We start from the raw sequence: 22,447 nt of genomic DNA, 5'->3' as shown, positions 1-22,447 counted from the left end.
AATGGGTCCCAGGGATGCCCAGGGGTCCTGGGTCACACTTTGAGAACCACTGAGGTGTAACATGGTGCTGTAAATAATATAAGGTACAAAAAGTGTGTAAAAAGTGGTCATAGATAAACAGGTGGAACAGCGTGGCTTCATTACACATGATTAGAGCTCAGTGAGGAAGCAATGCAGGCTCAAGAGATTTCCAGGATTCAAATTTTATTTTGACCACTTTCAAGCTGTGTGACCAAGAGAAAATTAATTAACCTCTCTATGCCCTGGAATGTCATGTGTAAAATGAGGATGATAATAAGAGTATCAAACTTCCTTGGGTTATGGAACGTAAGGTGTTTAGGACTTGAATACGAAGTGGCTGGCAGAGGAAAGACCTCATAAATTATGCAACTGATTCATGCAAACTATTGTTATTAAGCATCCTTGGAAAACAGTCAAGTAGCATTAGTGAACTGATACTCAATGAGCTCTATGATATATTGACATGTGAAATCAGGAAGTACAGAACTGCGTGTTCTCCCTGAGCAAATAGATGTGTGTCTGCTACACCCTCACCTGTAAATGGATTTAAACACATGCATTTATTTTTGAATATGCATAGAGTATTCCTGAAATATATTCAAATATTGGCATATTCAACTTTACTTTAGATATACAATGTGGAACTTTTTTTGCATTTTTTAAAAAATAAATAAATCTTTATGGAATTCCATTCCATTTTTCAAAATGTGAAAAAAAAAAAACAATTAGCTTAACTTTTTATCTGATTTTTCGTTTCTTAACCATCTTTTTCTTTGGCCTATTATTTTAAAAGAACATAAGCTGTAGGTTTTCAGGTTGTTTGGATCTAGACAGAGTCCAGAAAAGATACAGCACTTTCAACACCGCCACTCATGCTGCGGGCAAGGCAGACAGCACCAATCGATCAGCACAACAGACAGCACCAATCAATGGGGACTTCTTCCCCACTGAGCAAATGTTCAGAATCCTTCTGTGCTCCAAGCAGCCACTATGAATCAATTAGTCTTAACAAAGAAGCTGAAATGTATTTGCCATTGCAAACCTCAAGCATGACCTTCAGAAATTCCTGGAATCATGAAAAATGACTCAGAATATTTCCCTTGGGGAGTCTGACCCTGCTGAATATGAGTTCTTTCCTGAGAATCTATTCACACCACCCTCCCTGTTCCAGAGGGATTTGGAATCATTCTAAACCATCCCCCTCATTTTTTTTTTAAACAGGAAAGGAAGCCAAAGCCCCAGAGATTAAAAGACTTGCTCAAGGTCACAGAATGAGTTTGCATCAGATCTGTAGTGTAAAATACAGCAGCTTGTAGAGTTGACTCTGGGGTTAGACATGCCCCGGCAGATTCTCTTTTGCATTTTGTCAGCTGGGTGTCCTCATTTCCTTGCACCTCAGTTTCTTCATCTATTAGATGGGGAGACTGGAATCTCTAGTTCAGGGGATGGTGGGAAGCTCCAAGGAGCTAATGAATACAAAGTGCTCAACTCATCCAGCAATGGGGCTGTGATGTTACCAATGGTGGTGTGATTCAGACATGCCTCTTATTGCCCCTCAAGAGGTTAAATCCAGACACAGCAAAGAATGAGGGGCTGGCACTGTTCTTCCTGTCCAATGCACTTGAAGAATAAGTATATCGGGGCTGGGTGTGTAGCTCAGCAGTAGAGTGCTTGCCTACATGTGGGAGGCCCTGGGTTCATTTCCAGCACTGGGGGAAAAAATCTCAAGAATAAGCTTATCCTACATCTAGGTTGCTCTCAGTCCCTCAGTAAGGCGGGTGAGCCCATAGAGCTTGGAGCCCATTTCTGAGCTACTTCCCTCACCTGCAAAAGCAGAGTGATAATTCCTCCACACCAGGCTGCTGTGAGTGCCTAACAGGATCATGTTCTGGAGGAAAGCGTCTGGTTCGGGTAGTGTGCGACAAATGGCAGCAGTTGTTTCTCCACAGAGTGACAGAGCCAAGCATTCGGGAAGCCGACTGCTCCCTGGTGAAGGGGAAGGAAGCTTGGGTTCCAGATGGATTACTTGTGTCAGCAGTGACTGTTGACTCTGTGTGATCTTGGGTGGGTCCTTTACCTCTCTGAACCTATGTGCACAAAGAGGCCAGTAACCCCTCACCGGGGCTTGGAAGAAGGCTGTATGAAGCAGTGAAAGTGGAAAGGCGAGTAATAGTAACAGTACCCTAAGTGATGGTAGTCATACCAAGAGAATTGTTACCACCCCACCCATGGGCTTTCTGTCCTCATACTTAACACGACTGAATGAAAGTGCTGTGGTTGATTATGATTATTAAGTACCCTCCAAACCAATCTAATCTTATTCTGCAGCACTTTAAGCCCCCTCCCTTTGGACAAGAAGAGACGTGTTTGAAATAAATTTTATTGAAGTTTCTGTCAATATTTACATATGATACACGGTAAATAACAGAGCCAGGCCCCCCACCCCACCCTTTTCCCCACCTCCCAGGCCCCCCTCCCCCCAGCCTCATTAAAAATCGCTGCATAAAGACAGGTTAACTGCTGCGGGCCCCCCTCCCAACTAAGATGCAAACTAAAAGCCCCCGTCCCTCCCCTGCCCCCTCCCCCCACCCCGGGGGGGCCATTCTGGTTCCGTGTACAACACTGTGCTACCTCGCCCCTCCTCCCCTAATAAGGGGGGGTGGGTGATTTCCTGGTGTCCTCCCCTTCCCCCCAATCTGTCCACGGGGGCGGACGGGCCCTTAAAAGAGGCCAGAGTTGGGGGTGTGAGATGGGAAGAGGGACATCAATGAGGAGAAGTGCCAGAAAATGGAAGACAAAGGTTTTGGGGGGTGTCGACCCCCGCTACTGCCCCTCCCTCCCCCGACGGGGCCTCGAGGGGGGAGAGGCGGGCACAGGTGTGCAGATGGCGTGGGGAAATCCCCTCCACCCTAGGGTCCCCACCTTTGACGTTCGGAGAGCGGGGCTGGATGCACCTAGGGGCTTCGGTAGAGCAGGTGGAGGGAGGAAAGGGGCGGGGGAGGGGAGGAGGAAGAAAGGCCAGGGAAGCTGAGACAGCAAGAAGATCGGTTAGAACTCCTAGAAGGCAGACACCTTCAGGAGGCAGGAAAGGCCCAGCCGGCGACAAGGAAGGGGGTCTCGCACAGGAGCAGAGAGAGGGGGCGGCAAAGATCGAGTTGGCCAGACCCGCGACCTCCAGTCCCACTCCCCACCCGGGCTATGGGCGGAGCAGGCACCCAAATACCCGGTAGGTCAGGAGAGGAGTTGGGGCACAGGGGAGAAGATGCTCGGCATTCCTGGCGGCTGCCGAACCCACTCTCCAGTCCAGCGCCCCTGCAGTGAAGCGGGCTGCAGTTGGGCTCCCGGGTGCTGGGCTGAGCCGCCTCTGGCGCCTGGTGCACCCACCAGGTGAAGGGGGCGGGGCCAACTGCCTGGGCGTGGCCGTATGCGAGGCGAGACCGCAGGGCGGGGTCATTTTGAAGTGGAAGGAACCAATGGAGAGGAGAGGTCGGAAGGTAGGAGGAGCCATTGAAAGGAGGGCGGGTGAGGGGCGGGGCCTAAAGTTGGAGCGGCGTACTCCGGCGGGAACCAGGAGTCCCAGGCAGGGGCTGCATTTCGGTAGGCCGGCGGGGAGGGGCAGGGCGAGGAGCGAGGGGATGCTCGGGGCAGCCGCGCCTCAGCAGGGCGAGGTGGAGATGTGCAGGTGGTCGGGGTACTTGATGGCGGGAGGGTAGTTCTGCGTCATTTGGATAGAGACGTCGCTTGAGATGTCCGACGGGCTGCGGCCCCGGCGCCACGCCTCGGGCTGCAGAAACTGGCCGGAGTAGTCGGAGCAGTCGCTGAGCCGGGGACGGTAGAAGGCCGGATGCGGGCGGTACATCTCCTCCTCCGCGTAGCGCTTGGTGAACAGGTACACCGACATCACGCCGGCCCCCTGCGGCAAGGCACCGTCAGAGTCCAGAGGCGTCCCCTCACTGCTTACCCCGGGAATCAAGAGTCTCGATCCCCAGTCCCCTCCTCTCGCAGAACCCAGGAGTCCAGGCTCCAGTCCGCTCTTCCCCCAAGCCCACGAAGCCCAAACCCTCAGGTCCCCCTCTTCCTCAAGACCAGGAGGACCAGTCCCCATTCCTCACCAGGACCACAGGAATTGGAGCTCCCAGATTCCTCCTCTCCAGGACCCAGGGGTTTGACCTCAATCCTCCCACCTCCCTTATAACCCAGAGCCTACATCCCTGACCTCCTCTTCCTCCTGGGCCCAGGAATCAGGCCCCCACCCCCTCCTCACTTGAATTCTAGAGTCTGGGCCCCACCGACATCACCTCTTTGAGCAGGAAGGAGGAAGCAGCGAAGGCAAAAGACCACCCATAGCGATAATGAAAATACTGCTCCGAGCTGCTGGGCCTGTTCATGACCTCGTCATTGATGCTGGAGATGTAAAGAACCAAGCCCACCACCAAGGAGAGGCCTAGGAGGAGAAGAGCAGGTGCCCTTGGTGCAGGAGAAAGTGGTACCCCAGTCCCACATCATTGCCTTCCCTCCCACCATGTCCAGGACTAACTTCTGTCCTTTAAAGCACCTCCTGTGCTGGACCTTGGTTAGGGGCAGGGAGTCCAGAGAGGACTAGCAACCTCTCTCTTCACCCTACCCAGAGGAACCCACCATCCAGAAGCTCACAGTGCAGCTGGGGAAGCTAAAGTGGACACTGACCAACAGTCACACAAATGGTGGTATGAGCAATAAGGGGTGTGGCACCGAGCTCTGGGGGGTCCAGAAGAGACCCAAAGCCACTTGGGGCAGAAGCAAGGGAATCAGGGAAAATTGTCTTTGTCCAAGTCCTAAAGGAGGAGGCCCACCATTCCTGGCATGGGGAACAGCCTGGGCAAGATTTGGTGGGGGCGCACTGAGCTGGTCTATCCATGTAGATGTAACCTGGACAGCAGTCACAGAACTGCGGCTAGAGAAGGGAGCAGGGACAAGGTCCTGATAGGCCTTGAGTGCCAGGCTGAGGAGCTGGGTACGATGCCAAGGGTACTGGGGAGCCACAGTGGTTTGGGGCAGAGGAAGGACACAGGCAGATTGGAGTGTTAGAAGATCCTTTTGTAGCTTTGGTATTGTGAGCATATGGGCAGGGAGACACTGGAGTTGTGACATTCTATGGGGAAGAGGACAAGACCTGAGCTGGGGATAATAACTGCAACAGTGACAACATCAATGATCATAGCAGCTACTTATGTGGGCCTTAGCTCATGCCAGGTGCTGTTCTCAGCATTCTACAGAGAGCAACTCATTCAAAACTTACAACAACGCTTTGAAGTAGACACATTTCCTCACCACTTACAGCTGAAGAAATAGAGGCACATGGAGCATGTGGAGAGGAAAAGTCTGGCTTGAGAATTTCAAAAGGCAAACATCACTTTCATAAGATGAATTCTGCTTTTAATAGCAGCCAGACCAGGGTTACTTAAGGAGGATATAAAGCTCCTTGTCCTAAATTGATCTAACTTAAACCCCAGAGTCCTACAAATAAGTGTTGCCTGCCTGTCACACCCAGAATAAATCCGAATTCCTCTCATTGCCTCCAGCAGGGGTCTGCAAACCATGGCCCATAGACTAAATCCAGTGCACCTCCTGTTTCTGAACAGCTTTTATATAATTAAATGGTCGAAAAAGAAGAATGATATTTTGTAGCATGCAGAAAGTATATGGCTTTCTTTTGGCAGTTCTTCAAAAAGTTAAAGATAGAATTACCATATGACCCAGCAATTCCACTCCTAGGTATATACCCAAGGGAATTGAGAACATATGTTCACCCAAAAAATTGTACACAAATATTTGTAGCAGCATTCCTCAGTAGCCAAAAAGTGCAAACAGGCTGCATGTCCAGCTGCTGAATGGATAAATAGACGGTGGTCCATCCACAAAAGGGACATCATTCAGCTTGCAAAGGGGTGGACGCTGGTCTAGGCTGCCACAGGGATGCACAGGAAACTGCTCCAAGAAAGACGCCAGATGCAAAAGACCACACACCATGTGACCCCATTTGTACTGAGAATAGGCAACTGCATGGAGACAGGAAGTGGATTAGTGGCTGCCAGGGCCTAGGAGGGAGGCCGTTCCAGAGTGAGATGAAGTGTTGTGACATTAGCTAAGAAGATGGAAGCACAGCTTTGGGAATCTACTAAAAACCCTATCATTCACACCATATGAACAGAATATTGTGAATCAAATTTTAAAAGTATAGGAATTTCAAATTTCTGTCCCTATAAACACAAATCTGTTGGCCCACCACCACCCTGCTTTGTTTACGTACGTATTGCTGATGGCTTTCTACTGCTGTGGAGAGCAAAGTACTGGGACAGAGACAGATGGCCAGTAAAAATGAAAGTCTTTGTGATCTGTGTCTTTGCAGAAAAATTTTGGTGACCTCCTAGATTCTAATGCCTACACTGCCTAGTCCCCACCAACCTCATCCCTGACAAGTCCTCCCCGTCCTCTGCTTAGACCAGCCCCCCTTCTTGCTCTTCCTCGATGCACCAAGCTTGTTTCTGCCTCAGGGCCTTCACCTGTGCTGTTCCTGCCACATGGAACATGCACCTCCCAGTTTCCCTGGGTGTCTTCCTCCATGAATGTCACCTCTTTTTTGTTTGTTTTGGTCTTAGGAATTGAGCCCAGGGGCACTTAACCTGTGAGCCACATCTCCAGCCCTTTTTATTTTTTATCTTGAGTCTACCTGAATTTCTTAGGGCCTCACTGCATTGCTGAGGCTGGCCTTGAATTTGTGACCTTCCTGCCTCAGCCTCCCAAACCACTGGGATTATAGGCCTGAGCCACCCAGCGTTTGTCACCTCTTTAAAAAGGCATTTAGCAATGCCAGGTACAGTGTCACACAGCTGCTGTAGTCCCAGCTACTCAGGACATGGAGGCACGATGACTTGAGCTCAGAGGTTCGAGGCTACCTGAACAACACAGTAAGACCCTGTCTCAAAATAAATAACTAGATAATAAATTTTGAAAAATACCCTCCATCTGTAAAAATTAGAGAAATGCAGATGAAAACTGAACAGTCAGATCAAAAGCTTCCCAGCATCTTGAGGTGAGACAGGGAGAAAGTGGGCGTGCAGAACAGCGTGACCCTGAGCAGGGGATTTGGCAATACCTAACAAAGCCACACATGAACCCATCCTTTACCTCAGCAATCCCACCTATAGGAATTTATTCCGAAGGCATTCCTCTGACCTGTGAAAAATCCAGACACACAAGCAAACACACTGCAGCGTGCTTTGTAAGTGGAGAGACTGGCAGTGCTCTCGTGGAGACGGAACACACCGTGGCCCATCCGTCCAAACAAGGGCTGTGCCTCAGTGAAGCAAGAAGGAGAGAGACCTCCAGGACGCGAGGCGGCGTCAGCGACTGTCCACACCACCGCAAAGAGCGAGGCGACTCGCGATGCATCAGTGCACACATGCTGCCTCTTTGGCGGGAAAGAAGGACGCTCAAGGATACAAACCTGCACCTCTTCTCTGCAGAGAGGAGCACAGGAAACAAATGAGGTAGGTGCCAACAAGGAGAACACTTCACCTCTGGAACGGGGCAAATATTTTATATTAAAAGATGGAATTATCAAGACGGGGGAAACTAAAATTGAATATAAACAAGTAAATGAATCTAGCCTTATATTAAATTAATAATGCAGCCACAGGAGGAAGGAGCATGACCTAAGTAAAATTTGTGTGTGGTGCTGGGGATTGAACCTGCGGCCTTGTGCATGCTAGACAAGCGCTCTACCACTGAGCCACACCCCCAGCCCCCAAGTAGCTTTTAAATACAGCACTTTGCCTATATATCTCAGCCTAAAGACAAAGCAATCCTGAACCTTGCTCAGTAGATCTTGTTGAGCCAGGGCGTCCAGGGGTAGCAGTTGTGAAATTATTTCATGAGCATTGTGGGGTTGGTGGATACATGAATACAATGATGCTTCCAGGAGCTACAGCTTCTCACTCCCCAAGGAGGAAGATACAAACAGGGGTAAGGTAAGAAAAAACCTGCAGTGTTTTGATATCATTGTAAGCTTCTGCTCCTTCAATATGAATAGTTTCCCAGCATTCTGACCCGAAGGTCCTGAGAGAGGCACCCCCAAAGCACTGCGTACCCCAAGCCCCTGCTCTTGGTTTCTAGTGTCATTCCCCACTAAGAGGAGCTAGAGTCCCCGAACAAACAGCTGACCTGAAGCCAGGGGCAGGGGTGGTAAAGTGTACTTTGCCTCAAAGTAAGGAACTGCTCAAAAACTGTTGGGAGCCAGGAACCACACACAGGCCTGGAATCCCAGCTACTGTGGAGGCTGAAGCAGGAGGATTGCAAGTTCAAGGCCAGCCTCAGCAACTTAGCCAGACTCTGTCTCAAAATAAAAAAATAAACAAATAAAAAGGGCTGGGGATGTGGCTGGGTGGTAGAGGGCTTCCCTAGAATGTGTGAGGCCCTGGGGCCCATCCCACAAGAACCAGATAGAAGAACCTCCTGGTAATCAAATAGAGGACAATATGAGCACCAAAGTGAATAATTCAATGGAAGCCACATGACACGACGAATTTTTTTCAAAAAAGTATGAGTTCATACTGATATTTCCAAAAGTAAATAAGAGGAAAGAAGGTTGGTTTAAGTAGCATAGCCACTGGTACATGAGGGTTGCTTGTGTTAGGTGCAAGAACCACCAGGGGATGTGGAATGGCTAGATGACAGACCTCCCCATAGAATAGCTATTATTTGCAAAGGTAAAAACTTCCTGAATCCTGAAGGAACCCGCAGGTTCCTCCTTGAGCGAGCGATGGAGGCTAACATGCCAATAACCGGGCAGGTGGGCTCCATGCCCGCCTGTGTGCAACGCTTAGCTAGCCTCTGCTTCCTTCGGGTAGTGTTCCCACTGAGAATGTGTAACCCGGATCCACTCACGATGACACTGTGGGACAGTCTACAAAACCACTGACTGCACTGTTCAAAAACGCCTACATGAAAGATTGGGGGAAAAGAAAAAAAGGCAGTGGAACTGTATAAAAGACGAAAGAAGATCCTCTGCAGAGCACTGAGCTCCGCAGCGGCAGCGCCCTGCGAGCAGAGCCAGGCGGGCAACAGGCAGCCCAGATCCCGTAGAGGCGAAGAACAACTAAACCCGAGCAAGGCAGACCCCAAGAAGTCCGGAGGGAAATGTCCTCGTGTGCATTCTTTGTGCAAACTTGAAGGTGCACGGAAGCGCTAAGAAGTGTTCAGAGAGATGGAGTCTGCTAAGGAGAAAGGAAAATTGGAAGACAGGGCAAAGGCGGAATGAAAGAGAAAGGAACACCTAGATCCCTCCCGAAGGGGAAACAAAAATGAAGTTCAAAGATCCCAATGCACCCAAGAGGCCTCCTATGGCCCTTTTCTTGTTCTGTTTAGAGTATCAAAGGAGAACATCTCGGCCTGTCCACTGGTGACACTGCAAAGAATCGGAGCCGAGCTCAAGCAGAAAGAGGAAAGGCATGTGGCAGCCCATGGAGCTGAAGGGAAGCCTGCAGGGCAAGGAGAGGGTCTTCTAGGCCAAGGAGGCTGAACCAAGCCAGAAGAGGGAACCCGGGATGAGATTGGGGAGGAGGGGGAGGGGGGCCACGGGGAAGGAGGAGTGGGGGAGGAGGGAGAGGGGTGGGCAGTGGGAGGGATAATTTGGATTTTTTTCTCCTCTTTACAGCATCTAATCCTCCTGGAAATAGTGTATTCCTTTCAAAAAGAAAAAAATGAAAAAAATTTTTAAAGATGAAAGGAGATTAAAGAGACACAGGAAATACAAACAATGATCCTAGATTAGATCCTGAGTTGGAAAAAAAACAATGACCTCACAGTTTTGGGACAACTGCTGCAATCTGGGAATAGACTATGTATTAGCTATAAATATTAAACTTCCTGAACTTGATTATTACACTGTGGTTTCATAAGAAAATGCCCTTAGGCTGGGTGCATTGGCAGATGCCTGTAATCTCAGCGGCTTGGGAGGCTGAGACAGGAGAATCTCAAGATCAAAGCCAGCCTCAGCAAAAGCAAGGCACTAAGCAACTAGTGAAACCCTGTCTCTAAATAAAATACAAAATAGGGCTGAGGATATGGCTAAGTGTGGAGTGCCCCTGAGTTCAATCCCCAATACCAAAACAAACAAACAAAAAAATCCTTATAGCTGGGTATGGTAGAGCAAGTTTGCAACCCCATTGACTCTAGAAGATGAGGCAGGAGTATCAAAAGTTCAAGACCAGTCTGGGAAATTTAGCAAGGCCCTGTCTCAACATTTAAAAAAAGGACTAGGGTGCTGACGATATAGCCTATCTCATAGGGTGCTTGTCTAACATGCGGAAGGACCGGGGTTCGAATCCCCAGTACGGTGGGGTGGAAAAAAAGTCCAAAAACAAACAAAAAAACAAAACTAGACAACAAAAGGACTGGGGATGAAGTTCAGTAGTAAAGTGCCCCTGGGTTCAATCCTCGGTACCAGGAAAAAAAAAATGCCTTTGTTCTTAGGAGACACTTGCTAAACAATTTAGGGGAAGTGTTTGCAACTTATACTCAGGTATCCTGGATAGGTGTGTGTATACATAATGTATATATGACATGAATGTAATGTGCATGTACATAGGGTACATGCACATGTTGGGGGAGAGCAGCAATTGTTAAAAGCTTGTCTAGGTGAATGCTGACAGTTCATGGTATTCTTTTTGCAACTTTCCCAAAGGTTTGCATTTTTTTCTAAAACAAAATGTTTAACATAAAAACACACCCACAAACAGGACTTTTTCCCAAGTGCCAAAGTGTGGCCTTCGAAATTACTTCTTTATTCCTAAGAGAAAAGCCTCCTCATCAATGGAGAGCTCTGAGGGGCACTGCCTGTACCAAGGGCTCAAGCTTCCCACGGCTGAGGCTGACACAGGCAGGCGATAGGGACAGCCTGACATTAGTTGCCACTGAGTGATGTGATCCAAAGGTCATGGCAGCACCTGACTTTTCTTGCTAGCCACATTTAATTTGCACATCACCAAAGCCTCTAGTCTAGACAACTTCCAGCTTACAGAAAATACGAGAAAGAGGAATACATTAAACGAGGAAAGAGTCAAGTGAGTGCAGGATGGGGATATTCTATGGGACCCCCTGTCCTTCAGGGGGTGATGTGTGAATCAAGCTGAAAATGCCTGAGCCAGAGATCAATCCTAGTATCTCAGAAAAAGGACCAGACGTGAAGCATCTGCAGATGGATGGAACGCAGGAGGACGTGCACAGCACCACCTACCTACGAAGTGCTCCTGCCAAAAAAATAAAATAAAATAAACCAACCCAGATCTGCCTCAGCTTCCTCTAGACCTTAGATGGCTGAAATGTATCACACCACAGCACGGGGACACGACTGCGAAACTCCAGAACAGGGGAATTCTACACTACAAATGACCAGATTGCTACAAATTACAAATGTAAAAAACCATATAAACAAGGAGGGGAACTAAGATTAAAAGTCTTCAGAGATCTATCAACTAAATGCTCATGTGGAATTTGGATCCTGATTTGCAGCAAACTAGTCATAAAAAGGCACTGATGAGCCCAGCCGGTAGGACTGAACACTAAACAGATAAGAGAAGATATTAAGCAATTCTTATTTGTTTGGGCTTGATAATGGCAATGTGGCAATAGTAAATAAAAGAGTACTTCTAAGTCAGGGATATACTAAAATACTTGTGGACAAAATAGGTTGCAGTCTGAGGCTGGCTTTAAAATAAGGCAGCAGAGTACAGAAAGGGGACATGGCGGTGTGACTATAAAAAGCCCGCCATATGCTGGCAATCGCTGGAACCCAGTGAAGGGTGCCCGGGGCTTCCCTAACCAGTCTTTCCATATTTTCAGAATGAAATATATTTTGAAAGTCAGTGTTGGGAAAGAAAAACTGTGGTACAACCAGTCTAGATGAAAAAAGAGTTATTAATGAAATGCCATGTGTGGACCTAGATTCGATCCTGGTTCTGAAGGGAAAGCTCAAAAGGATAGTCTTCTCTCCTTCCCTCCTTCCCTCCCTCCTTTTCTCCTTCCCTCCTCCCTCTCTTCCTCCTTCCTTCCCTCCTCCTTTCCTTCCTTGCTTGCTTGTATCCTTCCTTCCTTCTTTCCCTCTTCCCTCTCCTTTCCTTCCTTCCTTTCTTCCTTCTTCTTTCTTTCCCTCCTCCCTCCCTCCCCTCCCCTCCCCTCCTTTCCCCTCCCCTCCCCTCCCCTCCCCTTCCCTTCCCTTACCTTCCCTTTCTTTCCTTCCTTCCTTCCCTTTCTTTCCTTCCTTCCTTCCTTCCTTCCTTCCTTCCTTCCTTCCTTCCTTCCTTCCTTCCTTCCTTCCTTCCTTTCCCTACAATGTCAAGTATGGAAACCAAGGCCTCCTGCATGATAGGTAAGTGCCCTCCAAATGAGCTACACCCCCAGTTTAAAAAAAAAAAAGACATTCTTGAGACAACTGGGAGAGTAAGAAAATGGATTATATCATATTGTGGAATTTTTGTCAATTTTAACTGTGCTAATGGCCTTGCCATCCTATGAAAGAGTGTCTGCATCCTTAAAGGATGTATGCTAACATTTACTTTTCAGAGATGAACTATCACAATGCCTGCAACTTACTTTCAAATAAAAAGCTCCCCCCCCAAAAAAAATGGGTATGGTGTGTGTAAAAAGGAGTGGAAGACAAATCTTTCAAATCGGGGAGATTCAGATGGGGTCCTGGAGCGACGGCTCTGCTCTCCTTCCCTAACCGGCTTGTCTGTCTTTGCCCCTGCTTGTTGCTTCTTTATTGTATGCCTCCCCAGCTCACAAGGAAGCTGGGGACTCCACTGAGCCAGGACGAATCCCCTTGGTCCTTCTCCATTGTATTCTTGGCACCTAACACAATACCCAGCACAGCTAAGCAGAGGAATACCCTTGCCTGGCAAATGGAACCTTTGGAAAAGAACGTTAGCTGCCTTTATCATTTCTTTTAAATTTTAACTCACATATATTTTTGTGGCACTGGAGATTAAATCCAGGTAGCAGTCTACCAAGGAGCTACACCCTGACCCTTTTTATTTTTTACTCTGAGACAGAGTCTTGCTAAGTTGCTAGGCCATCCTCCTGCCTTAGCCTTCGGAGTCGCTGAGATTACAGGTGTGCACCACTGTGCCTGGCCTGCTCTTTGATTTGTTCCGAATCCCACGATCCCTTCACCCCTTCTAGTAGTAAAACTTTCCTTACTCTGGATGCCATAGCACTTCCAACCTCTAGTATTCCATAATTTTGACACTCAAGAAGCAAGAGCCTGAGAAGTGCTACCAGTGGAAAGCACTTGAGACAAGTTTGAAGATGGACAGGTTTAGAGAAAAGGAAAACCACTTGGTGCCTAAGCCAAACACAGGGGTCATCTCCATCCCTCTCTCTCTCCACCACAAAGAATGGTCACTCACCAAATGGTCCACTTTACTTCTGGGTCCTTCATGTATCGAAATCCTTCCTGTAGCCCCAAATGCCTAGTCCTGGCTGGGCCCTTGTTCTCTATGCCCATACTGTTGCTTCAAAACAGATCCTGGCTCTCTCTAAAAGGAGACAGAGTCTGCCCCTGTGTGAGCTCAACTCCTCCTCAACTCCCTGCTTCCCACAAGGAAAGGCAGCCACGGTCAGCCCGGCAGTCCAGGCTGATCCAGTTCCTGCTGACCACCCTGCATCTTGGCTCAGTCCAGCCCAGACGTGGGGCCTGAGCTTTACATTACAGTTCTAAATAGCAAACAGTCTCCACGAGCAGAGCCAGAAGCAGGGTCTGTAACACTTATCTCCAATGAGAAAAAGACTTTTTAAATAGTAAGCCAGTCTTTCCTTTCTCCATCCTGGCCATTTCACCGTGCTCTGATTCTAAAACACAACAACAACACACTTTTCTTTTACCTTTTTCTCCCTCCCTTCCCCCTTTCTGTCTCTGTAATCCGACTCTCTTCCCACTCTCTCAACTATCGACTACACCTGCCTCTTCTTAGATCGCAGTAGGCGCAGTAGGCGAAACCAATCTGAATAGAACCAACCTGGCTTCACAACAATGGGGTTTCAGCACCATGGACAGCTGCTCTGGTGCCTCTACACGTGCTGTGACCATATTTCCATACAAGGCAGTTTCCTTTCTGCACTGGAAAAATCCTCCCTTGCCCTTTCAGCATCAATGCAGATGCCACCTCCTCTTGGGATCCCTCTCTGGCCACACCCCATGCCACCGTACTCTCTCAGGAGCGTGCATCTTCCCTTTCCAGCACCCCTGAATGGTCGCTCCGCCTTTTACACTCTTCCTCTCTATACACACTCTGGCGTCTACTTCACAACAACTCATCTAGGCTCTGCAGACACAAATGAGCACAGGTTTGAAAAGGTCCCTGCCCTTCTGGAGTTTGCAATCTGGTACAAGGAGACTGAAAACAAGCAAGACGAGAACAGCAATAAATACCATGAAGATGTCTAAGGGATTTCTGGGTTTATCAGAGAAGGCAACTCTGAGGAGAAAAAGGAGGATCTGGAGGAAGAGACCCACACAGGGAGGAATATGGGTTAGACATCCTAAGGTCAGGCTGAGATCCACTTTTCCAGAGCAAAGAGTGCTAATGGGTTAGGAAGTAGGGTCAGAGGTTGAGCAGAGCTTTGTAGGGTGGAGTATGCACTCTAGTATATTCTAAGTGCGGTGGGAGTCCACCCACGGGATATGAGCAGGGGGTGACAGGCTCTGACCAAGGCCCAGCTGCACTGTGATGGGCAGCATCTGAACTCCTGTTGTGTCTCCAGTGCCAAGCCCTGGGCCTGGTACACAGGATGTGCATGACTGCATGAGTGAGCAGGGCAACAGTCAGGGGCGAGAGCGGGGTGCATACGCTGCGTGCATGTGCTCGCCTCTTATGGCCTAGAAAAGGAAAATCAATGCCACTCCTGCTTCCTCCTCCCTCAGCAAAGTCATGTGGTTCCATTGATCCCCTTGTGATGTCCTTCTCTCTGCCAGCTGTCCAACTGCCCCTGTGCCCACACCTCCATCCTGGCACAGACCTCACCTGTCCCTGCCTGGAGCACTGCACAGGCTGCCTCCTCTATTTTACCACCTCCAGTCTCTAGTCCATGTCCAGAACAGTTCCTCTGGGATGCTTAACCCCCAGGAACGCTCCTCTCCCTCCTCTGCCCCGACCACCACCACTTTCTCCAGAACTGAATGCCAAATCCATCAATGATCCCTCCCTGGGCAATTCCTGTCTCTCTCTGAGACTCAGGGTCCTTGTTGTGAACAAGAGGTGATGGGCCAGGTCATCCTGTGCCAAGATCTCAGGTACTGGTGTTAGGTCCATCCTTATCCTCTCCTTTTAAACTTCCTTTGTTTTCAGGATGTTTAATGTTGGTGGGGCAGTGTAATGCCATGGTGAAGGAGGAATCCACTGAACAATTTAACCTCTGAGTATTTATTTCTCTTTCCTCATTGGTAAAATGGAGACAATAATGGTATCTGCCTTATAAGGTCAAGACAAATAAGTAACTTAATATGTATCAAGTGTTCAGAACTGCTGGCCCACCCTGCTGTGTAAAGCCAGTGGCTGTTGCGACTGTTACCTCTGCATTTCAGGACTTGTTCATGTGTTTCCCTACATGTTGAGCACTTACTATTTCAGTCCAGGCATTTTATACCCATGATCTAGATCAGGGGTTGGCCAACTACAATTTGGTTCACCATGTGTTTTTGTATGGGTTTCCAGCTAAGAATGGCTTTTGCATTTTTTTGTCTACTTGTGGAGAAAAACAAAAATATAAGAAGCGTAACATTGCATAACACATGAAAATTGCATCAAATTCAAATTTTGGGGTCTATAAATGAAGTATTATTGGCAACAGTTCAACAGGGAAGGCTTTACCTCACCTAGGTAATAAGCGTTAGTGGTAGGATTTGAACCCAGGTCTTTCTAGGTTCACCCCCTATGCCTCCACCCACAGTACCCCATAAGCCTGAAGGCACAGGAATGGTACCTTGGGATAGAACACATTGGTCATAGTCTATGAAATAAACTCAGGGAAGGGGTTCAGACATAAAGTTTGATCTCTTCCAAATGATTCTCTTGTTGGATCAGAAGTCTGACTTCCAGCACCCTGACTGCATCACTGACCCTCAGCTTGACCTTGGGCAGGCAGTTCCTGGTGCAGTGGTATGAACACGTGGCTTGGAATCAGAATACCCTTGATTCTAATCCCAGTTCTGCCATTGACTGGCTGTGTCGCCTCCCCCAATCTGCTTCCATTTCTGTGAACTGCAAACAATGGGGCTTTCCTCCTAATGTTTTGGGTAGGTTGAATAAAAATCCCCATGCTACCTACTCTTGCCCCATTTTCTCTCTCTAGGCCACTATTTTTCCATCTGAAAAATGATGAGACCTTTCTGCTCTGACGCTCTCAGATGGTGATATTCTACATGTCTTATTTTAGCTCTGTCTGGCTCCACATGCCATGATCCGAGTTTGCACAGAGGTTGCACCCTGGTTTCCCTGGAAAAGGTCTCATCAGGCCATGTTGAAGGCTCAGCGGAGGTGTGGCCTAGAGAGGGTTGGATGAGGAGCAGGGAGGATACTGGAGGAGGGGACACTGAAGATGCTTCTTCGACCCTGCACAGGCAACTGGAAAGACAGGGTCAAGTGCAGCTCCGGGGGACAGAGTGGAGGTAAGACCCACAGCAGGGGGGTTTGTTTATAAAACATCGGCTGAGATGCAAGTACCTGACTTCAGTTCAAGTAAACTGTGGCAAATTAATTCAAACTGAATTGGAGAACTGAGTCAGAATGAATTGGGGTCAGCTGGACTAGACTGACAGCCTTCCCACGTTTGAGCTGCACTGAGCTAAGTTGGACTGAACTGGATTGCACTGAGCTGAAATTTGGAAGGGTAAAACTCCAGAATGAACTCTACTCTGGAACTCTGGACAATAGAGTCATCAGGGACCAGTTTATACTGGTATCTTGGGCAATTCTCTACACAATTCTGGATCTCACTATCCCACTTTATCAAGCCAGTGATGATAACAACTCTGAGATGTTATGAGAGGAGTATGAGATCATACAAAGAGCCTTGAACCTCAAAAGAAAGAAAAAAGAACTGTAAACAAATACTGAAGTCTAGTTAATCATTTAGGGTTAATTGAACCAACACCTGAAATTTACTTTGAAATACATATAAGAAGTACGAGAGATGAATGGACGGTTAGAAAAATAGATAGAGGGACAGATACAGGATAACAGAAATCTAGCAAGATGCCAATAGCTGACCCAAGTCCTGCATATGTGTTCACTATGAAACTTTTGACTTTCTCTTTGAGAAAAATTAAAAATGTTACGCAGAAAATAAAGAGCCTTTTAAACTGTTAATTGTTAAAATATCAGTGGTGGTTAAAAATATAGCTCTGGAGGCGACTTGTGTGCCTTTGATTCCCAGCTCTGCCTCTCACTAGTTGTGTGGCCCTCAGCAAATGACTTCATTCCTCTGAGTGTTTGCTTCCATATCTGTAAAATGGGGCTATTAATAGCACTCACCTCATAGGGTTGTTGTATCAGAACAGAGCCAGGCACCTAATTAGCACCCAGAACGAATTTGCTAGGATTTGGTCCTCTAAACAATGCTGTGCAATGGGCACAGTGCTAACTTCATTTCATGGAGAAGGAAAGTGGGGTTCAGAGAGGTTCTGCAACGCCTCCCAAGACACACAACAAAGAAACAGCTTTCTAATTGGGAGAGGGGTCACAATTTCTGAAACTTGAAACAATTCCCCCAGTCTGCAAGTCCTTTCCTTGTGCTCACCTGACAGGATGAAGAAGATACCAGAAACGAAGGCTAGAATGGTCCTCTGCGGGCGTATGTGGCCGATGTTGCTGATGACGAAGGCCGTGAAAACGAGGAACAGGCTGACCATGGGGAAGGGAGTGGCCGTGCGCACTGTCTCTGGGAGAGGGGGACAGCAGGAGAGACAGGGTGAGGGGAACTCTCCAGTGGGACACCTCCCCTTGCATTGCCATCGCCCTGGTCTCTTTGGCTCCTCCCCTTTCCCCTTGGCTCCTCCCTTTCCTGATACTTCCCGTTGACTCCAGCCCTCTCCAGGCCACGCCCCTGGCTTGATCCCACCCCTTTTCTGTGACTCCTCCCACCCAGGCCCTTTCAGCCCTGCCCCTGTGGTTTTGCTCTGCTTTCTCCTTGCCTCGGCTGGCTCTTTCGCTTGGACCCCCCACCTTCCCTATGTTGCTCTTCCTCCAATGACCCCCTTTGTTGCCCGGGCACTTCCCCCCTCTTCCCCTCACTCAAAATATTCTCCGTGTTTTCCGTCACCAAGTTGATCTCCGGTTCAAGAAAGTATTCCGAGGCCACGCAGCGACCCTTCTCTCTACCTGTGGGAAGACAAGGATGGTAGAGCCAGATGACAGGGAAGCACCAGCGAGGTGGTCAGGTGCAGGACGGACAGTGAGCCCCCAGGGCGAGATGCCAGACCTCCCCTGAGGGTTCTGGTCTGTTCTACTATTAGGAATGGGGAAGGGGTGGGCAGGATGATTAGGAGTTCCTCCGAGTTGCCCTGGGGACACCTGGATGGAAGAGGGCAGGGCTGGACCCTGAGTCCTTTGTGAGGAGAGGAGGCCATGCACCAAGGGCTGTGGGACCAGAGAGGAGGGTAAGATGGGCAGGGCCAGGATTCCTAAAAGGCAGAGTTCTCTGTGGCCCAGCCCATGCCACACTGGAACTGTCCAGAGGACAAGTTCTGACTCTAGATTACTGAGTCTAAGGGCATAAGCAGAGCAGGGCTGGGCAGGGAGTCTGAGGACCTGAGGTTTATCTGAGCATCAGGCTCCTGATCTAGCAAATAAAGGGTTAGGCTTGGGGCTCCACACAGAGATTCAGGCTTCCAGGAAGGAAGCAGGATCAATCTCTGTATTTCGGAGACACAGGGGAAATGACTATAGATAAGGCAAGGTGAGCAGAGGGCAGGTGAACTGCGGCACCTGCAAAGAAGCAGACTCGCCAGAGGCCAGCATGCAGTGCCATCTTGACCTCGGTGGTCTGGTTCTGTGGCAGCACGGTGCCCTCCTCCATGTACAGCCAGTAGTCCGTGCTGACCGCGATGCCCACCAGGAGCAGGCCGCACGCACCGAACACGCTGCTCAACAGGGTCAGGGCGCGGCTGCTGCAGTGACTCATCCTCAGCGGCGGGGGGCGCCCTGCGGGGCCTGTAGAACCAGAAGCTGAGGTGCAGACCCCTGAGAGGAACCACCCAAGTTCCCAATCTCTGGGGCCACTTGGAACACTGGGCCCTGGACAGAGACACTAACTCCACAACCAAACTCTCAAAGCTGATTCTATGTCCTGAACCAAGACCCCAGCCCTGCACTCTGACTGAAGGCACCAGCTATTGACCCCCAACCACAGGATGGGACTTCTGGGATCTGCCAACTGTGCTCTGGCTCTGGATCCAGATCCCCAATCCCAGGTTTAGATTTCCAATCACAAGCCTCAAATCTTGAACCAGCCTGGTCTTGGGTTCCAAACGTCATGGCTTTTATCAGAAACTCTAATTCCAGATTTTCAATTCTAGCACCAGGCTCCCAGTTCTAACCTCCTTCCTTGACCTGAGTACCTGGTCTTAGAATCAAGCCCCCACCAGAATCCCCAACTCTGAGCCTGACTTGGTGACACAGAACTATTAGGCTGACTGACAGTTTCAACCCTTATTCTGCCCTGATCCAATCTCTCAGGCAAGTACCCATCATCTCAACATTGAGCCAGGACTTACGTGCCTGGACCTGGGGTAGTGGGCTTAGCCCCTGGATGCTGTGCAACCTGCCCTGACCCAATGCCCCAATACTTTTCCTTTGGACCCTGTCTCTGAACTGCATCCAGAAATCTCCTAAGTGGGTCACTAATCAAGAATTCCTAACCCCCATACCTTGGCCTCAAACCCTTTACCTCAGCTTACCTAAGACTTTGAGCAGAGGCCTTCAACAAAGCTTAAACTCTTGGACATTTATTTTGACCCTAACACTCCATTCTAACACCTTGAACTTGACTCATGACCTTCTAAAACCGATCCTATGACTTGACCTCAATTTGACACTCCAACCTAAGATCATTGCCACAATCCAGAGCCAAGATTCTAGAACCCTAATTCTACCCTCCCAGATCTAGGCAGCCCCTGAACCTGGGATGCTGGGTCTTGGTTACAGGCTTCTGGATTCCAGGACAGTGAGACCCAGAGATCTGGAGCCATGATCTTGACTAGAGACTCCAGAACTCTCAAACAACAAGCTGGGATACTCTGACCCAGCATCCCAACCAGAGCAACCCAGTAAAACCAGGGATCCTCATCCTGCTGACTAACAATCAGTGCTCTTGACGCTGAAAGTCCAACCAAGGAATTTTAGGACCCCATCCCCCATCACATGACCCAAAAATTCTCTACCAGAGATTCTGCACCCTGACTTCCCACGCTAGGACTTCTAATAACAGGCAGTCTTCAACATCCAACATGAATACAGATCCCAGCACTGGACCCTCTGAACAAGAAATCCGCAGTTCATAGCTGTGGTCTCCAATTCCAACAGGAACCCAGAGATTCCAACCAACAGGCTTCTCAGCCTGAAACTGAAGGACTCCAAGTTCCTTATCTGTAATTCTCACACCCCTTCTTCCCCTAAACCACACAATGCCATGATGTGGGGGACTCACCTTGGGATCTTCAGCCTATCCCAGCCAGAGACCTTGACATCCCTGAATACCAGCTATCCATCATCTTTTTGACTGGGAAGTTTGAGACCCCTAAATACTCCCCAAACAATGTAACCAAGACATGAGGCTCCACCTTTCTTAACCAGAATTCCTGAAACTTTGAAACTCTGTCCCACCCCAGTAAGGACCTGGAGTCTAAAACAACTCCGCATCCTCCTATTCGCAGCACCCAGAGCCCCCTGGGATCCAGAGCCGGGCAAAGCTCTACCTAGCTTTCCTCCCAACCCCCACCCCGTGGTTCCAGGGCTTGACCGCCAGTTGCCTGCTCCGCTTCCAGTCCTCTCAGCTCGGAAACAAGCATCATAAACCCCATGGCCCGACTGTCTTAGTCCAGGTAGCTGACAGCTTCCTCTGCCTCCACAACCAGCTGGGATCCTGCCCGTTTGCACCCCTTTAAACTCCCTCCTTCCTTGTTCCGTTCCCTCCTTCTCCACCTGGCCGACCCAGAGCTCCTTATTCTGCAGCCCAACCTCCTATGGGACCCTCCCCCCAGGCCTGGAGCCTCCTTCTCATCCTTTATCCCAGTCTTTCCTGAACCAGGCATCTGAGTCCCTGGGGTCCTACTCCTCAACCCCAAAGTCCAAACTCCTTCTCCCTTCAATCTCTTGGGAGACGGTAACTCCCCCTTTCTGGGGACCCCTTTCCAAATTCACACCCTGCTTTTAAGGGCCTGGGCCCTCCACCCTCACTCAAGGTACCGCCTTCCTCAAGGACTCTGCCCAGACCCTCCCCAGGGGCGATGGTCTCTGAGACACGGCACGGAGTATAGTTTCTCCGCTCCGGGACCCTCGGACCCCGTCCTCTGGGAATCGGAAGGCCCAATTTTCCCTACATCCACAATAGCCTCCTGAATTCGGGCGTTCTGACCGCCGGAGTCTCACCCCTGGCACCGTTCAGGCCCCCTTCTGGCCCCAGCCGCGCCTTCCAGTCCCCTCCAGGGGCGCCCCCCGGTCTTCCAGGACCCTCCCCTCGCGCTCACCTCGCTCAGGGCTGGGCGGACGCTCCGGGCCGCGGGCCCCGCAGCCGCATGACCGGCCCCGCGGCTTCCCCCGGCCGCCGCCGCCGCCGCCACCGGGGTCGCCGGTGCCCGCGCCCCCCGCCCCCGCCCCGGAGCCCGGCGTCCCGGCCCCCTCCCGGCCTCCCACCCCCCACCCCCCGCGCCCGCGGCCTCACTCGGCGGACGGAGCCGGGAGCAGGGACCGGCGGCCGCTCATTGGCTACTGCGGAGAAGGGGAGGGGCGGGGAGGGAGGGGGAAGGATGCAGGGAGGGAGGGAGATGGGCCTTGAGGATGGGGGAGGCAGAGAGGGAGAGAGAAATAGGAACAGAGGCAGAGAGCCCGAGAGGGACAGGCACAAAGAGAGACCGAGGAGAGAGAGAGGGGGGCAGAGAGAGAAAGAGAGAGAGAGAGAGAGAGAGAGAGAGAGAGAGAGAGAGAGAGAGAGAGAGAGAGAAGGGGAGAGGCACGCAGAGACCTTGAGGCCGAGAGAGTCAGAGACTGGACTGGCGGGTCCGGAGACTGGAGAAGACCGAGGGAAAGGAAGAGACCGAGACAGAGTTTAAGATCCCCCACCCCCTCCACTACCGAGGCTGAGATTCTAAGGCCGAGGAAGTGGAGAGGTCAGAGAC

At 49.8% G+C, this 22,447-nt stretch overlaps 1 protein-coding gene across 2 annotated transcripts; it reads right to left on the bottom strand.

Annotated features, from left to right (window-relative positions):
• Nucleotides 1-2,576: 2,576 nt before the first annotated feature.
• On the bottom strand, nucleotides 2,577-21,939 carry Cacng7 (calcium voltage-gated channel auxiliary subunit gamma 7). 2 transcript variants are annotated; one of them, XM_047527139.1, is made up of 6 exons: nucleotides 21,800-21,939; nucleotides 19,041-19,265; nucleotides 18,348-18,434; nucleotides 17,854-17,994; nucleotides 4,320-4,465; nucleotides 2,577-3,934 (listed from the first exon to the last, which is right to left on the bottom strand). In XM_047527139.1, the coding sequence occupies exons 2-6, from the start codon at nucleotides 19,234-19,236 to the stop codon at nucleotides 3,677-3,679; spliced, it is 828 nt and encodes a 275-aa protein (XP_047383095.1). In that variant the 5' UTR covers nucleotides 19,237-19,265; nucleotides 21,800-21,939; the 3' UTR covers nucleotides 2,577-3,676. The 2 variants fall into 2 exon arrangements, with proteins under 2 accessions (XP_047383095.1, XP_047383096.1); XM_047527140.1 differs by lacking the exons at nucleotides 2,577-3,934; nucleotides 4,320-4,465 and adding an exon at nucleotides 6,737-7,520.
• Nucleotides 21,940-22,447: the final 508 nt, after the last annotated feature.

This window comes from Sciurus carolinensis, chromosome 16 (genome assembly GCF_902686445.1).
Source record: "Sciurus carolinensis chromosome 16, mSciCar1.2, whole genome shotgun sequence".
NCBI lineage: Eukaryota > Metazoa > Chordata > Mammalia > Rodentia > Sciuridae > Sciurus > Sciurus carolinensis.
Note: the sequence above shows the minus strand (reverse complement) of the source record. Positions and strands in the feature narration are given on the sequence as shown.

What these genes read in the sequence shown, in the direction of transcription:
- Cacng7 (XM_047527139.1), bottom strand. Translation starts at nt 19,236, where the DNA reads ATGAGTCACTGCAGCAGCCGCGCCCTGACCCTGTTGAGCAGCGTGTTC. An exon ending in GCGAGTCTGCTTCTTTGCAG is followed by an intron (nt 18,435 to 19,040) that starts GTGCCGCAGTTC and finishes GTCTTCCCACAG; the next exon opens with GTAGAGAGAAGGGTCGCTGC. An exon ending in CCTCCTTCCTGCTCAAAGAG is followed by an intron (nt 3,935 to 4,319) that starts GTGATGTCGGTG and finishes GCCTTGCCGCAG; the next exon opens with GGGGCCGGCGTGATGTCGGT.